We start from the raw sequence: 15,186 nt of genomic DNA, 5'->3' as shown, positions 1-15,186 counted from the left end.
CATTCCGGGGGAGCCCTTCAGTACTCGCCTGAGCGAGTCTCCCATTTCGTTGTAGTGTGCTACATGCTGCATAACCTGGCTATCCTCAGGACTCAGCCGCTGCCAGCAGACATTGGAGCACCACCAGAGGAGGAGGAGCACCAAGACTGGAGGGAGGCACAAAGCGCAAGGGCCGTCCGTCAGCGGCTTATTGCAAGTCGGTTCTAGGCCCCCTCTGAGGGAATGGCTTGTGCCATTGAAAGAACATGAATGGAACGGTTCCGCAAACCCTGAGCCGGTCAAGGCAACAAATAGTTCAAAGAGCAAACATGCACAATCTGAATAAAGACAATTATTTATTTAACAAACTCTGTGCCCTTCCCGCATGACAAACAAATACAGAGAAATCCGCAAAGAAACAGTCGGACACATAACTGGCTCTCACAACCTGGAGACAATGACCAAAAGAGTTAACCAAAAATGACCATGACCATAAAAAAATTCACAGCATTTTGCCACACCTCCTACTTTTTGGCCTGCGAGGATGATCTGCTTCGCTTCCGAGATTGGCCCCTTCCCACCCTGCAGCTCCTCCGCAATGGGACCCCAGTGGCTGAAGCAAGGCTGGGGGAAGGCTGCTGAGTTTCAGAAATTGAGTTGACAGATGTCCTTGGGGGACGGCCTGGACCAGCTCTGGGCCTGGAGGGCCCGGCTGCTGACTGCTCGAACTCTGCATGGGCGGCAGCAGTCTGTCCTACGGGTGGTGGCAGCTGCAGTGGAGGAGTGAAAGTGTTGGCAGCAGGAATGCTGCCATCCTGACAGAGCACAGGCACTCCCTGGTCGGACGACACACTGGCACTCGCACGGGGCAGCACTGCAGCATGCGGAGCAATCTGCTGAAGCACAGACTGCTGGCCTGTTGCGGCGCGGCGAGGGCCCCGGCGAATCCTGCCCGATCCAGCGAGGGTGGCAGCAGTCAGTGCTCGTGTGGCCCTAATCTGTGTCTGCATCAGACCAGCCACTGACTGCATGGCACGACTAAGCACTTGCGTGGAAGCCGCCTGTGCTGATGGTCCGGCTTCCTCTTCCTGCTCGCCTTCAGAATCACTCACAGTGGCAGCTTGAGGGCCCGCCACCTCACCTGGCGAATCAGCATCTGAAAGCAGGGAGGTACAAGAGTTGCTTTAGCGCGAGGACAGGGCGGCAGCGAGGGAGGCATGAGTGCTGCAATGCACTGTATTGGTTCGATAGTGACAAAGGATGCTGGTGTGAGGCACAAGTGGAAGGAGAGAGGTCAAAAAGGTGATGACCTTACCATTGCTGTCCAGAACGGGGTCGGCATCTCCAGTGGCGACGGGGCCAATCATCCAGCCTGCCATAATCCGTTCCACTCGCTGCTCCAGATCGCTGAGCTCCTTAAGGTCAGGACGGCCTCCCCCGGTCTGTTGCTGCTGCCTTCTATTGTGCGCCAGCTTGCCCTGCAAGAGAAAGGACAGGCTCTGAGTACAGTGTGAAGCCCTGATTTTGGCTGCACTGCCTCCCATGGTCAAATAGCCCTTAGTGTGTAAAGTGGTGAATGTGCATGTGAGTTTCATGAAAGGCCCATAGGTGTAAGATGAGGGCTGGGCATTGGGGCTTTCAGGACCCTTTGGCCATAAAGTGAGGTGCACATGCAGGGATGAAGAGGATACTGGAAAGGGTACTCACCCTGACAACCCGAGTGAGGTCGTTGAACTTCTTCCTGCATTGCACAGGGGTCCTAGGTACCATGCTGCTGGAGGTCACTCTGTGTGCCACCTCCCTCCAAGCTTTTCGATATTCGTTGGGCAGCAGCCTCCTGCCACTGTCTGGGTACAGGATAGATCGTCTGCGCTCCACTGCGCCAACCAGAACCTTCAGGGCCCCCTCACTGAACCATTGCGTTTGCTCCCTGGCCCCCTCCATGGTCCTAGGCGTTAGAATGTCGCAGCAGGTCTGTCCAGGCCGAGAATCAGGGCTCCAATGTGCAGGGCGTGGCTGCAAGCCAAATTGACCCTCACCCTTTAAGAGGTGACCGGCGCCAGCGTGTCTGCCTGCAATCGCTAACTGGCCGCACCTGCGCCCGCTCTTGGTGGTAGCGCCTCGCCTCTCCGGCTTAGCACCTTAGGACAGTCGTGCAGCGCCTGCTTTAGCGCACCAAGCACTTCTTGGGGCGAAGCAAGTCAATTTCGCTGAAGGTGGCGATAATTTGCGCCGGGCGCTAATTTTAGCGCACGCTCGACTATAGCGCCCCAAACGTGGCGATACTGAATTTCTAGGCCTATATCTCTTTAAAGGAATGACCCTATAATCCTGGTAAACCCAACTCACTGCTGGGGGATAAGTAACCTATTAACTTCATGGAGCTGGTCTAAGTGTGTACCAACAGTCTCCCTCTTGGGAGGAAGATTTCAGAAATTAAATGTAATGCTGGCACCCTTGGCAATATGCCAGTTTAATTATCGGGATCTGCTTCCAAAGTAAACCGTGTAGAGGATCCACTGAGAGTTAACAGGACCCTTGTATAGTATCCAGTTGTACATTCGGTGGAACCCTTGCATGGTATCTCAGCCACAGATTCATCAGACCCATTGTATACCCCGTCACAGATTTGACACAACCTTTGTTTAGTTCCCCATAGTGTAGTTTAATCTTGCTTGCCCACTCGGTGTCGATTTTAAAAGAAGAATTCAGCCACTGGACTCTAGTTTTATTAACCTACTTAAACTTAAATGCTACTACCAATTACACAATACAATCTCGAATACTCATCTGTGCCTAGGACGCAAAGGTGATCAATCTTCCTCCTTTCAGTGGCACTGGCATCACGAATCGTCTCGAGAGCTCTGCCTGACTGGGGACTTGGCTTTCCTTATAGTGGGTTTCGCTGCATGTCTAGCATAATTATTCAACCCTCGCCCCACCCTTTTTTGGCCCTATACAGTATTATTCTTTACAATAGCAAAATACTGCAGATGCTGGAAATCTGAAATAACAACAGAAAATGCTGGAAATACTCAACAGGCCAGGCAGCATCCGTGGAGAGAGAAACAGAGTTAACGTTTCAGGTCTGGGACCCTTCATCAGAACTGGAAAAAGCTGGAGATGTAACAGATATTAAGCAGGTGCAGAGACGGGGGTGGGGGGGGGGGGGGGGGGAGGTGGGAGGGGAGGAAGGAATTGAAGGAACATACTGTGCTTATGTAAGAGGCAGGAAAGATAAAATGTTGCAAATGGGAATGGCAAAATCATACAGCATGAAAAATGGGGGCAGGGATTATAGTTTGAAATTGTTGAACTCAGTGTTGAGTCCAGAAGGCTGTAAAGTGCCTAATCGAAAGATGAGGTGCTGTTCCTCGAGCTTACGTTGAGCTTCATTGGAACAATGTAATAGGCCGAGGACAGAGAGAGCAGAGTGGGAGTGAAGCAGAGAATTAAAGTGACAGGCGACCGGAAGCTCAGGGTCACCCTTACGGACTGAACGGAGGTGTTCCGCAAAGCGGTCGCCCAATCTGCATTTGGTCTCCCCAATGTAGAGGAGACCGCATCGTGAGCAGCGAATACAGTATAATAAATTGCAAGAAGTACAAGTAAATCGCTGTTTCACCTGGAAGGGGTGTTTGGGGCCCTGGACAGTGAAAAGGGAGGAGGTAAAAGGGCATGTGTTGCATCTCCTGCGCTTGCACAGGAAGGTGCCGGGCGAAGGGGCAGGGCTGTTAGGAGTGATTGAGGAGTGGACCAGGGTGTCGCGGAGGGAGCAGTCCCTTCGGAATGCTGAAAGGGGAGGTGAGAGGAAGATGCGTAATCGAAAGATGAGGTGCTGATAATAAAGTATTATTCTTTAGTATGGAGATGTTTGTTCTAATTACTGTCTTGTCTGGACTTCTATGTACTGGGTCTGGACTCGGGTACAATGAATTCACCCACCAGGACAATGAATCCTTACAACCACATGGCCTGTGTGTTCCAAAATGTATTAATTGAACTAAGTTACAGAGAACGAACAGACCATGAGCTAATAACACACCAGCCATCCCTCTCTTGTGTAAGCTGCTGGGTTGGCAACTAAAAACTGCAACGTATATTGGTAGTTTTTAGTTGTAAACAAACCCAGCAATTTTTGCTGTCCAAATTGGCCTATTTTCCCAAAGTATGCTAGATACAGGTACTGGATTCCTTTCTCGCATACCCTGATTGTAGATTCGGTAGAAACCATGTCTAGTACCCCAATCGCAGATTCAGCACATGTGATTCCCAAGTTCTATCCCAGCATTGAAAGACTCCCATGTGGGCGTTAATCCTGAGCTCACTGGCCATGACTTCAAATTCATGGGTGTACTGAGTCAATAAATCTACCTGTGAGGGTCAGACTAGGTTTGGATGGCATGTCACCAAGCCTGCTGGGCAAGTGCTTTCACCTGAGGCCCACTGTAATTATAGGCAGTCATTAAAACCAACAGTCCCTACTGCCTAACTTGCAGATTCTTCTTCATTATTTGGATGATGGGTATTTTCTGCACAAGATGATCCAACCCAACCCAGGGGCTTAGGTGTTTTGGGATGAAGATTTTTTTTTTAGTGAATTTCAGTTTAGCTTCAAGTCAAAATAAACTGGTGTAATGGAGCAGGTCTTAAGGTTTTGTAGCACATGGAAGTTGGAAACCATGCATGAAACCCCCATCTGTTTGGAAGAATGAGAGGGGATCTCATTGAAACTTATAAAATTCTAACAGGACTAGACAGACTAGATTCAGAAAGGATGTTCCCGATGGCGGGGGAGTCCAGAACCAGGGGTCACAGTCTAAGGATAAGGGGTAAGCCACTTAGGACAGAGATGAGGAGGAATTTCTTCACCCAGAGAGTGGTGAACCTGTGGAATTCTCTGCCACAAAAGGCAGTTGAGGCCAATTCATTAAATATATTCAAGAAGGAGTTGGATATATTTCTTAAGGCTAAAGGGATCAAGGGATATGGGGAGAAGGCAGGGACGGGGTACTGAGTTTGGATGATCAGCCATGATCTCATTGAATGGCGGAGCAGGCTCGAGGGGCCGAATGGCCTACTCCTGCTCCTATCTTCTATGTTTCTATCTACAATGTCATGATGTTTTACACATGTGCTAAGTAAGTGGTTTCCTCAGAACCAATAAAGCTAGGTTTTGCTCCCACGGTATCTGGAGGACGTATATAATTTAAAGACTGAGGAAGACTCTACAAGGTCGATCGTCTGGTTGATGCTTTGCTTTCAGCCAGGAGAGAGAGGTTTCTTGTTGAGTCTCAATTTCATGTCTTGCAAGAGATTGAAATTGAGGCCTTTTTGATCCATCACTCCGTACTTTGGATGTGGAATGTGGATTTCACTGTGTGGGTGCTAGATGTGCCTTAGACTTCTTCATTAATGTCATGAAATTTAATTGCAAAGCCTAAAAGTTGTTCATATTCAATAAATGATGTACTTTTGAGGTTCCAGTCTTCAAACAGAGAGCTTTAAAATTGTCACTGGCATGTATGTTATACTATTACTGTTGACCAATGAGAAGACCTTCAAGGAATGTTAAAAACTACCCAAGCTGGTTATTACCCCTGCCTTGACTACACTCAGAAATGTTAATTTGAAGACCCATTTGGCGCAATCCTCATAACTTGGCTACGCACTGGCCATCTCTTTTAAAGAGGTCTTGTGTATTTTGTAGTTTGTAAGGGGTGTGCTGGGGTGACATCATATTTCTTCTAATTTTAGCTAAACGTAGATGGGATTATAAAGTGGTGTTCACATTCTACTTTTATTCTTTTAGTCCTGCTATTGTTGGACAGAATTTTTGTTTTGTCTATTCTAAAAGTCCATTTCCCCCTAACTGGAGGAATTACCGAGTTATTCAGATAGATCATTTCCCTTCTAGAGTTCTCATTCTTCAAATGGAAGCATCCTCCGCGGACTGTGCACGTGGCCTTTCAGCCACACACTGTCCCATTTGGAAAGGTGGCATATATTGCTGTTAATTGTTAAAACTAGTGTCCAGTGTATACAATGCACAAATTGCTCATTAGCTTTTCCATTGAAAAGAAAACTGGTGGCCTTTGGGAGAAGCCTTTACTTTGTGTGTGAGGGGAAGCTTTCATAGAAGACATCATATGTAAAAATAAGTCTTAAGGATATTGCTTCTACAGAGCCTCTTGTTGGTGATGTGCCTTACTGGTATGTGGAGTGTGCCCGCCACCACCACCCCCCCCCCCCGTTGAAGAATAATGAGCCCTCACAAGGTCAGAAACCTATCATTTCCCAATGGTTCTACTACTATGTTCTTTTTCAGGTTTCAGACCAAGTACTTCCAGGGTAAATATGGGAATTTGGACAGTTCCCTCATCTCATTTGGACCCTGCCAGACACCCACTCTCGGCTTCTGTGTAGAGAGGCATGACAAGATCCAGTCTTTCAAGCCTGAGGCTTACTGGGTCCTGCAGGCAAAGGTTTGTGTTGAAGTTTCCTGAACTCTGAGTAATCCTGGTGTATTTAAAGAGGAGGTATCGCTAACGTTAATAGTATGGATGGTACAAACTTTGATCCACTCAAGAAATTATGTATTTTTCTAATAATGTTTGAATTTGAGAATAATCATGTTTACAGAGCTCTGGGAAACAAAGAAACATTCCCATTCACTCGGGGAGACAGCTGGGTTTGTATGTGCAGTATGTTCACTGCTAGGATTTTGCCATGTTTAGGGAATAGCTCTTCAGCAATTTACCATTCTTAGTGCTGACCCATAGTTAACTTCTCCACTAAATGATAAAGAACTAGCAACTGTCTGGGTGTGACATGTTGGAGCACCCTGTTTCCACCAGTTTCTAGATGTGAGGAGTCGCACCCCTTTCATTAATGGACTGCTGGGCGCAGTGTATTAGAGCATCCCCTTTTCGCCGGCCACCGTGTGCAAAAAGTCGGAGCACCGTCCTTCCGCTAGTGTAGCGTAGCAGAGCACCCTCGCTCTACTGGGTGCAGCATTTACAGCACTGTTCTTCTGCTAGTTGCTGGGCACAGCGTCTTGGAGCAGCCTTCTGTTGGGTGCAGTGTATCGGCGCATCAACCCCCTGCTAGCTGATGGGTGCGACGTGGGCTCAAAACAAACCCATTCTTTTTTTGGTTTCCCCCTCAAATGTGTATTGCCTGGTTGACGGACGAATTAAAAGGGCACAGCGAACCAGTTATGACACTGCAATGTATGTACAATTCATTGCAACTAAACGGTGCTGAGAACTGTGTGTGTGGGTAGGACCTGTAATGGAATATGAGTCTGAGAGTTGGGTAGAAGCTGGAGTGAGCCAGCTCTTTAACCTCATTGTAGCATAAAGCCTGTAACTATATTGGGTCTAAGCGCCTCTGGGGTAAAATTGGCGTCCTCTGCTAATGGCCTTGTCCAGTTGGTATTCCTTTCCGGCTGTGACATTTGAAAGAATCAAGTCATTTAAAAAATAAAAAAAAATTGAGAACCGTAAGTGAAGAGCTAAGTGTCATGGTACAAGACAACACCAAGACTGAAAAGGATAAAGAAGAAGACAAAGTATTCAGGAAGCAGTGATTAAATGATGCAAAACTTAGGTTTTAAAAGCCTGAGGATTGTATGAGGAAATATTGAGAGTGGGGGTGGGGGGTGGCGGGGAGGGAGTTTCATAGTTTGGAGGGTCTGGGAAAGATGGAATTTGATTAGGAGACCGTGTGGTCAGTCTTGATTCTAACACCGTGTCAATGTCGGGTGGAGGGAGAGTGTGTAGGATAGAGTGTTTGATGCTTTGAAAGAAAAACATATTTTAAAAGAGTTTGGGATTCTAAAGCATTTCACTACTTTCTAATTTTATAAATATCAGTAGTTTTTCTTTTACTGTGTTTGGCATGTCAGACTCTCTCCGAATCTCTAACTGGAGTGTTACAGGTATAATTTAACCATAGAATCATCAATGATCCCTCACCCACCTCAATGCTATTCCCACCAGCTGCTGAATACCTTGGATACCAATTTACATATACAGGTAGACTATCCTTTATCCGAACTTCTGAAAACCTCTATTTAAAAAAAAAAAAACGAAAGTTTTTTCGTTCAGCGTAAGTCGTGCGCACGACATGACCAGAGTGGCGCACGACTTGCGCTCCCCCCCCCCCGGCCGACCCCGACCCCCCGCCGACCCCCACCCCCGACAAATTTCCCAGTCTTATAAAATACCTTCTGAAATCTGAAAATTTCCGAAAACCGAAACACGGCTGGTCCCGAGGTTTTCGGATAAAGGATAGTCTACCTGTACTGTATGCAGACTGACTTGCTCATTACTGCAGACACACACTAATTCACCATCTTGCTATTACCAGTTTGCTCCTATAGATTTACCATCAAGCCTTCTCAATTCTCAAGCATTCCCCAGGTAACTAACGGACATCAGATTATGCAGAATTATTTGAAAAGAAAATGTCAACCTCCTCTCCAAAGTGTAATGTGTACTGACTCATGTACTGACTGATGCCCTGCTTGGGCTGCTGCTGTTTCTGGTATTATCATTGTAATATTTCCCTGTTACAGTGCTCAATACTGAAAGTAATGAGTTTCTGGGTGATGAACAGCTCTACAAAGAAAGAAAAGAAAGACTTGCATTTATATAGTGCCTTTCACGACCATCGGACATCTTAAAGCATTTACAGCCAATGAAGTACTTTTCGAAGTGTAGTTATTGTTGTAATGTAGGAAACTAAGGTGCAAACGAAGTTGTTCTACTCTCAATCTCTTTGTTTCACTCCAGATCAGTAATTGTGCCGGGGATTCCATGACTCTGGACTGGGACAGAGTCAGAGTATTTGACCGGGAAGTTGCACAGATGTATCTGAATATGACGAAATCCACAAGAGAAACAAAGGTAAGCAAGGGAGTAAGAATAGATCTTGGTCCCTGTGCTCTCACAGTGGTTGTGTCTCTTGGGAGAGGGTCAAGAGGGAGCGAGAGAGCATGTGGATGTAACATACTGGGTACGGTAATGCAGTGGTTATGTTACTGGACCAGTAATCTAGATGCCTGGACTAATAATCCAGAGAATGAGAGTTCACATCACACCATGGCAGCTTGAGAACTTGCATTCGGTTTACGAAATCTGGAAATAAAAAGCTAGTACCAGCAAAAGTGACTATGAAGCTGTTCGATTGTCGTAAAAGCCCAATGGGTTCATTTAATGTCCTTTCGGGAAAGAAGCCTGCTGTCCTTGCTGCTTCTAACCTATATGTGACTCCAGTATGTTAACTGCCTTCTGAAGTGGCTTAAAAAGCCACTCGGTTGTATCAAAACTGCTATAAACACGGACTGCAGCAGTTCAAGAAGGCCCACCACCTCTGTGACTAAGGATTGGCAATAAATGCTGGCCTTGCCAGCGACACACACATATTGAGAATGAAAAATAATTGAGTATATTGAAAGAAAATAGTCCCCTAAATACACAGAGAGATAGGGATCTGTAATCTTCTGAGTAGAAAGAGAGAATGGGGTCTGCAATCCCTTGAGTGGCGGAGAGGGTGGGGAGAGTTGACAGAGGTGAAGGAGCTGGGAGAGGAGGGTGGGGGGAGGGAGGTGAAGGGATCTGGGGGAGAGGTGAGGGAATAGCAAGGGTGGCGGAGAGAAAGAGAGGGGTAGTAGGAGGATGAGAGAAATAGATGAAGGTGGGGGGATGGAGAGAGGGAATTGGAGAGGGAGAGGTGGAAGAAGTGAAGATGGAGAAGGAAGAGGAGGATTTCAGTTCCAAAATAAAACTAGTAGATGCTGGATTCTACAACCTGCAGAAGAGAAGGTGCCTTTGTGCCAGTTGACAGACCAGTGTAAAACTGCAGTATATATCCATACCTCACCGAGAGCCCTTCCACAAACAGCAAGCCCTCCAGCTGTATATTTCAAGGGTACCCTTGCATTGTTCCTAGGCCATGCAGATTATTTTACGCTGTCAACGCCAGAACTTGTGATACACATAAATAAACGCCACTCCCTGCCACCTGTAGCTGTTTGTGAACGAAAGCTGCCAACTGAGGACAGGGGCTCTCGTCCTTAACTCTGGAAGTCGCTTGTGGCTTGATTATATTTTCATTTTTTGTTATAGGTGGAGTCTGTGAGTAAAAAGGAGAAGGTGAAGCAGAGGCCGCAGGCTCTGAACACTGTGGAGATGCTGCGCGTAGCCAGCTCTGCCCTGGGTACGCTGTGTATTGTTCACAACTCTTACTGATCATTGCTCGGGGATCAGTTGGGTTCCATCAGCTATGTATAATCAAAGGCCGGAATCTTTACCTTGGAGTCGGGTTGCGTGTGTGCGGGCTGCGTAGGGGGTCAAAAACCGAACAGCGCATTCTTCAGTGCGACTTTTACCTAATGGACCCAATTAAACCAGTCATGTGTGTTTCCCGGCCCAATTAAATGGAGAGATCTGATGAGGTCATTGATGACTCATTTCCAGCACCGATATTTAAAGCAGCCTTGCACACATCTCATTTGAAGGTTACTGAAGGTGATTTCCAGAGGTCTGAGTAAGGTTATCAAGCTGATAAAAGTGTGGGTCATGGAGACACAAAGGCAGAAGGCCACACCAAGATTCAACGATGCCTCCCCCGATGTTCTGGTGCAGGTAGTAAGAGCACGCGGGGAGGTCCTCTTCCCTGGCGATAGACATAAAAGACCACCCAAAGAGACACAAAGGGCATGGTTGGAGACCGCAGAGGAGGTCAGCAGCAGGGATGTGGTCAGGAGGACATGGATCCAGTGCAGGAAAAGATTCAATCATCTCATGAGGTCAGGAAAGGTGAGTGCAATGCTACACTCACCTACATCCTGATGTGCCCGTCAACACATCCCCATCACTCTGCCTTCCCAAACCTACTCCTGCACATCATTCCTCACACCAATCTACCTTGCAGATCCACCCATCCCTCTCTGTGTATGTACCTACTCACATCCCCATCTGACTAACCACCACTGACACTCACCCTCATCCACACCACAGAAGGAGGCCATTTGGCAATGTCACGCCACTTCCTCATAGTCACCCTCTACAGATGTAGCCCATCCATTCCTTACACTCATTCCATCACTCTCGCTCAAAGTTCTCTTCTTTCCCTCCTTGCAAGAGAAGAGAGTCCACAACCATAGGGAGATGCAGAGAGGTGGCCCTCCAGTCTTCACTCAATTGACTCCAGCAGCGAAGGAGGCCCTGGAGATCTCTGGAGTAACAGAGCTGCTGGAGACGGAGAGAGGGCGACATCCCAGCAACCTGGTGACAGAATTACATCTCATACAGCCACATGGCATACAACAGTCACTCATATGGTGACTGATGTCCGCAGCCAGTGAAATGTCATCATGTGCATAATGGTAACGTTGCCCATTCTTAATATAACACTTCTAATTCATCTCTTTACTCTCCCACAGGTCCATCAAGTGTCCCCCACCGTCCAGCCGGAGGAGGAAGACAACTCCTCAGCAGAAGCTCCAGTCTCTGAGGGTGCGCCGTCAGCAGACGCAAGCACAGCCAGCACCAGCGCAGATACGCACACCTCGGTGGGTCCTGTGCGAGATAGAGTAGTGTTGTCACCTGGTGTCTCGCACATCACAAGTGAGCGAGAGCAGATAGTGTTGACTGGGACAGCGGTGGAGATTCCTCGCCGGAGGGCGCAGGACACTCCAAGCTGTGCTGAGCTGCAGGCAGATGATGAACCATCGAGAAAGAGGGTGATCTTGGAGAGGCAGCAACAATTGCATGAGGCTCTGGCAGCTTTTGCAGCCACGATGTCTGCAAATGTTCAGAGAATGGAGGAGTCCATCTCCCAACGTGCGCACCGCCATCTCGCAGGCGATGGCTACTTAGTGCTGTTCCATGGAAAGGATGGCCACCTGCATGGAGCAGCAAATGTGGCAGTCACATGAGCTCATGCTAGCTGTGGACAACAGATGGCAGATGCTCATAGACCTCATCTCGAGGAGGGATATAAACGTAGACTTGGGCCTTCATCGCCCTGCTGTTGTGCAGCAAGGTGCTCTCCAGCTCCTTGCGAGCAGGGAAGTGCGGGTGGCCCATGAGAGGGATGATGGTGAGAGGGGACATGGAAGTGGGGGCTCTTCTCAAAGCGCTCCCACTTCTCCCCTGTTACCTCCCCCTCAGTCAGAGCCCTACATGCTTCCTCGGATCCCAATGGCCGGGTCTGCCCCTGCACAGTTGCAGGAGAAGCTGTCTTTGGTGGGGCCTTCACAGGTTCCAAAACCCAGAGGATGCCCGCCAAAAGTCGCAGCAGGAAAGTAAGCAGCCTGCCTCTATCTCTGCTAGAGCCACAGGGGCTGCACCTCGTAGAAGCACTCGGAAAAGAAAATTGACACAATCATCTATGCACGTTGGTGTATGGACAAATGTTAGTGATAAGTTTTAATTATATTTATGACACACATAACTATCTCTTTGCACCACTTGTCCATTTTTGCCTGCTACCTAGGAAGTGGCCTTGTCACTTGGAGTGAATGGTGATGCATTACTTAACTTTGAGCAATGGGGTTTTGAGTGAGAGGAAAGGCTTGGTCATTGTAGGGCTGCTTTATGGTGTTGTTGGGGGCGGGGGGAACTTAGTACTGCATGTGGCAGCCATATGGGTGTATTGGAGCAAGTCAAGTAAACCTGGCCATTATGGGGCCATCCAGACCTCTCGAACTGCAATGTGCGCCACTGCTGGTGCCATCTGCACGTCCGGTTCCTCCTCCTCCTCATCTTCCACCTGTTCCTCCTCTTCCTCTGAAGAGGCTGTGCACTCTGCGCCTTGCTCCTCCTGCAGCTCCAATCCTCACTGCTGCGCTATGTTGTGCAGCGCAGAGCAAACGATAATGATTCTGGAGACCCTGGCTGGTGCGTACTGAAATGCTCCTCCCGATCTGTCAAGGCATCTGAAGCGCATGTTCAGCATGCCTATTGCTTGTTCTATGACACATCTGGTGGCAATGTGGCTCTCATTATAATGCTCCTAGGCCTCAGTACATGCCCTCCTCAAGGGTGTCATGAGCCATGTCTTCAGTTGATAGCCCTCGTCTCCAAGCAGCCAACCGGTAAGTCTGTTTGGAGGAGCGAAGAGCTGAGGAAGGGTGGACTGGCGCGGCAGGGAAGAGCCATGACAGCTGCCAGGGAATCTGCCGCACACATGCATAATCTTTTTATGGTTGCAGATGAGCTGCACATTGAGGGAGTGGAAGCCCTTGTGGTTCACAAACTCTCCTGGGTGACGTGGGGGTGCCTTGATGGCCACATGTGTGCAGTCGATGATGCCCTGCACCTGTGGGAAGCCAGCCAGAGCCGCAAAGCCAAGCACCCGCACAGTAACTCTGCCTTCGTCAGTGACAACGTTTACATAAGTGGCTGACTTGTGTTGAGTTTCTGGGTCCGTGCCAATTAACCCTTTCATTCCTAAGTTCCAAATGATTCGACTTGACCTGTATTGGTGACAGTAATTATATTTTATTCAGTGAAAGTGAGACTTGATACATTACAGCATCTGAGCAGTAGTTAAACAAGGCACAATCAAGGTTTATATTACCCGTTGGGCCCTGGGTAGAAGACGCGATATCTACGAGTCAACCCCTGTTGGACCTGGCCTCTGGGCTTGCTCGTCCGCCCGGGGTGATACGTGTTGGTCCTCCACCAACCCAAAACACTCCTTGGCCCGTCTGGTGGATGCTTCCCAAGCTTCTTGCCGAATGCTTCTGCAACCTAAGTGTTTGAGAGACCGTTTTTTATACTTCTTCTTCTTCCCTGCAAAGCCTATGGGAACCAGTTAACCCAATCATTGACTTGCACCTGAAACCCCCGTACATTTACAGGGATGCCATGTACTTAATGATCCTGCCTGCCTCGTCAGGTCCTCATTTCATGACACCCTGACATCTGTTTTTGACCATCAAGACTCATATCTGGGGTAGTTATGGCATCACAACCGGAACATGTCTCATGTGTAGAGATATGGGGGTCGATTTTCAGTGTACCGTGAGGCGGGCTTTTAGGCCTGCGGGGGGCTAAAATCCCAAATTAGGGAGCCCCGACACCATCCTGCCCAAAACCCGCCTCCATGTAAGTTTCAAAGGAGGCGAGTACCCGCCCCGCACTGGGACCCGCTGACCCGAGGCGGGAAGGGATTAGTGCCAATTAACTGCCTGTTAACAGGTAGTTAACAGGCAGTTTTTAGCCTAATCCCTATTTTGAAGGTTGTCGTGTGGGATGCCCGACGGCGCCAAACCACGCCAGGTTAGAGGAGTCGAGCTGTCGGGTTGAAGGACTTGGAGGGGTCGAGATGTCGGTGTTCAGGTGAGTGATGGGGGCATGAGTGCAAAGGTAAGTGTGTTTGGTGTGTAAAGAAGTTTAAATTACAGGAAACTTTCTGGTATCTGGCACTGACGGGACCGAGCTGGTGCCGTACCATCAAAACTGCCATAGAAACCAGCGCTAATGTTAAAACATACGGAGCTTTTGAGCTCCATATGAAGCAACAAACCCTGTTGCTTAGCAACAGCTTCAAAACAGTCGGCCGCAGCTTAAAAGCGTCTCTGTAGCTAAGCAACAGCTTCAGCTAGACCTTGCAGAGCCTGACTGGAAAAAAAAAAGCAACGAGAAGTAAAAAAACTTATAGGAAACGGCTCCTGAATTCTGCCGGTAGATAGAGCTTTCCGGACATTTAACCTCCGGTTAAACGAAAGTTTCCTGTACCTGTACTTATCTTTACAGCCTTCCTTCCTCTAGGCTTCGGGAGTCCATCATTCAGCTGGCACAGAAAGCAGAATGGCTGCGATCTGTCAAAAGTGACAGCCGGCAGCTTTCAGTGCCGGGGAGATTTCTAACTGAGTCTGCGTAGAAGGACTCGGGTTCGAAGTAAGACTGTCAGTGTTTGACAGCTTCAAACAGCTGTGAAACACTGATATTTCACCTGTCAACACGTCTTGACAGATGAAATTTCAGTCTGTGACGTCACCTGTTGCCGGGTGGCCCTTACTTGGCCTGCTGAGCCCGCTGGGCGGGCTCAACAAGGTCAATCAAGTGAAAATCGCGTGGATTGGTCGCATCTCGATGGAGGCGGGACTACAACCCGAAAGTTGTAGTCCCGCCTCCAACCCGACTTCTGAATGAAAATCCTGCCCATGGTTTCCTTGCTGTTGGCCTA

General features: G+C 48.4%; 1 protein-coding gene across 3 annotated transcripts in view; it reads left to right on the top strand.

The window, feature by feature from the left end:
* top3b (DNA topoisomerase III beta) overlaps nt 1-15,186 on the top strand; it is a 79,264-nt gene that overhangs the window by 24,545 nt on the left and 39,533 nt on the right. For all 3 annotated transcript variants that reach the window (XM_085961993.1, XM_085961994.1, XM_085961996.1), the window contains exons 6-8: nt 6,308-6,464; nt 8,778-8,891; nt 10,113-10,203. In XM_085961993.1, the coding sequence (XP_085818119.1) occupies nt 6,308-6,464; nt 8,778-8,891; nt 10,113-10,203 (362 nt within the window). The remainder of the gene's footprint in view (nt 1-6,307; nt 6,465-8,777; nt 8,892-10,112; nt 10,204-15,186) is intronic.

This window comes from Somniosus microcephalus, chromosome 19 (assembly GCF_052327205.1).
Source record: "Somniosus microcephalus isolate GS21.2 chromosome 19, FLI_Smic_1.0, whole genome shotgun sequence".
NCBI lineage: Eukaryota > Metazoa > Chordata > Chondrichthyes > Squaliformes > Somniosidae > Somniosus > Somniosus microcephalus.
Note: the sequence above shows the minus strand (reverse complement) of the source record. Positions and strands in the feature narration are given on the sequence as shown.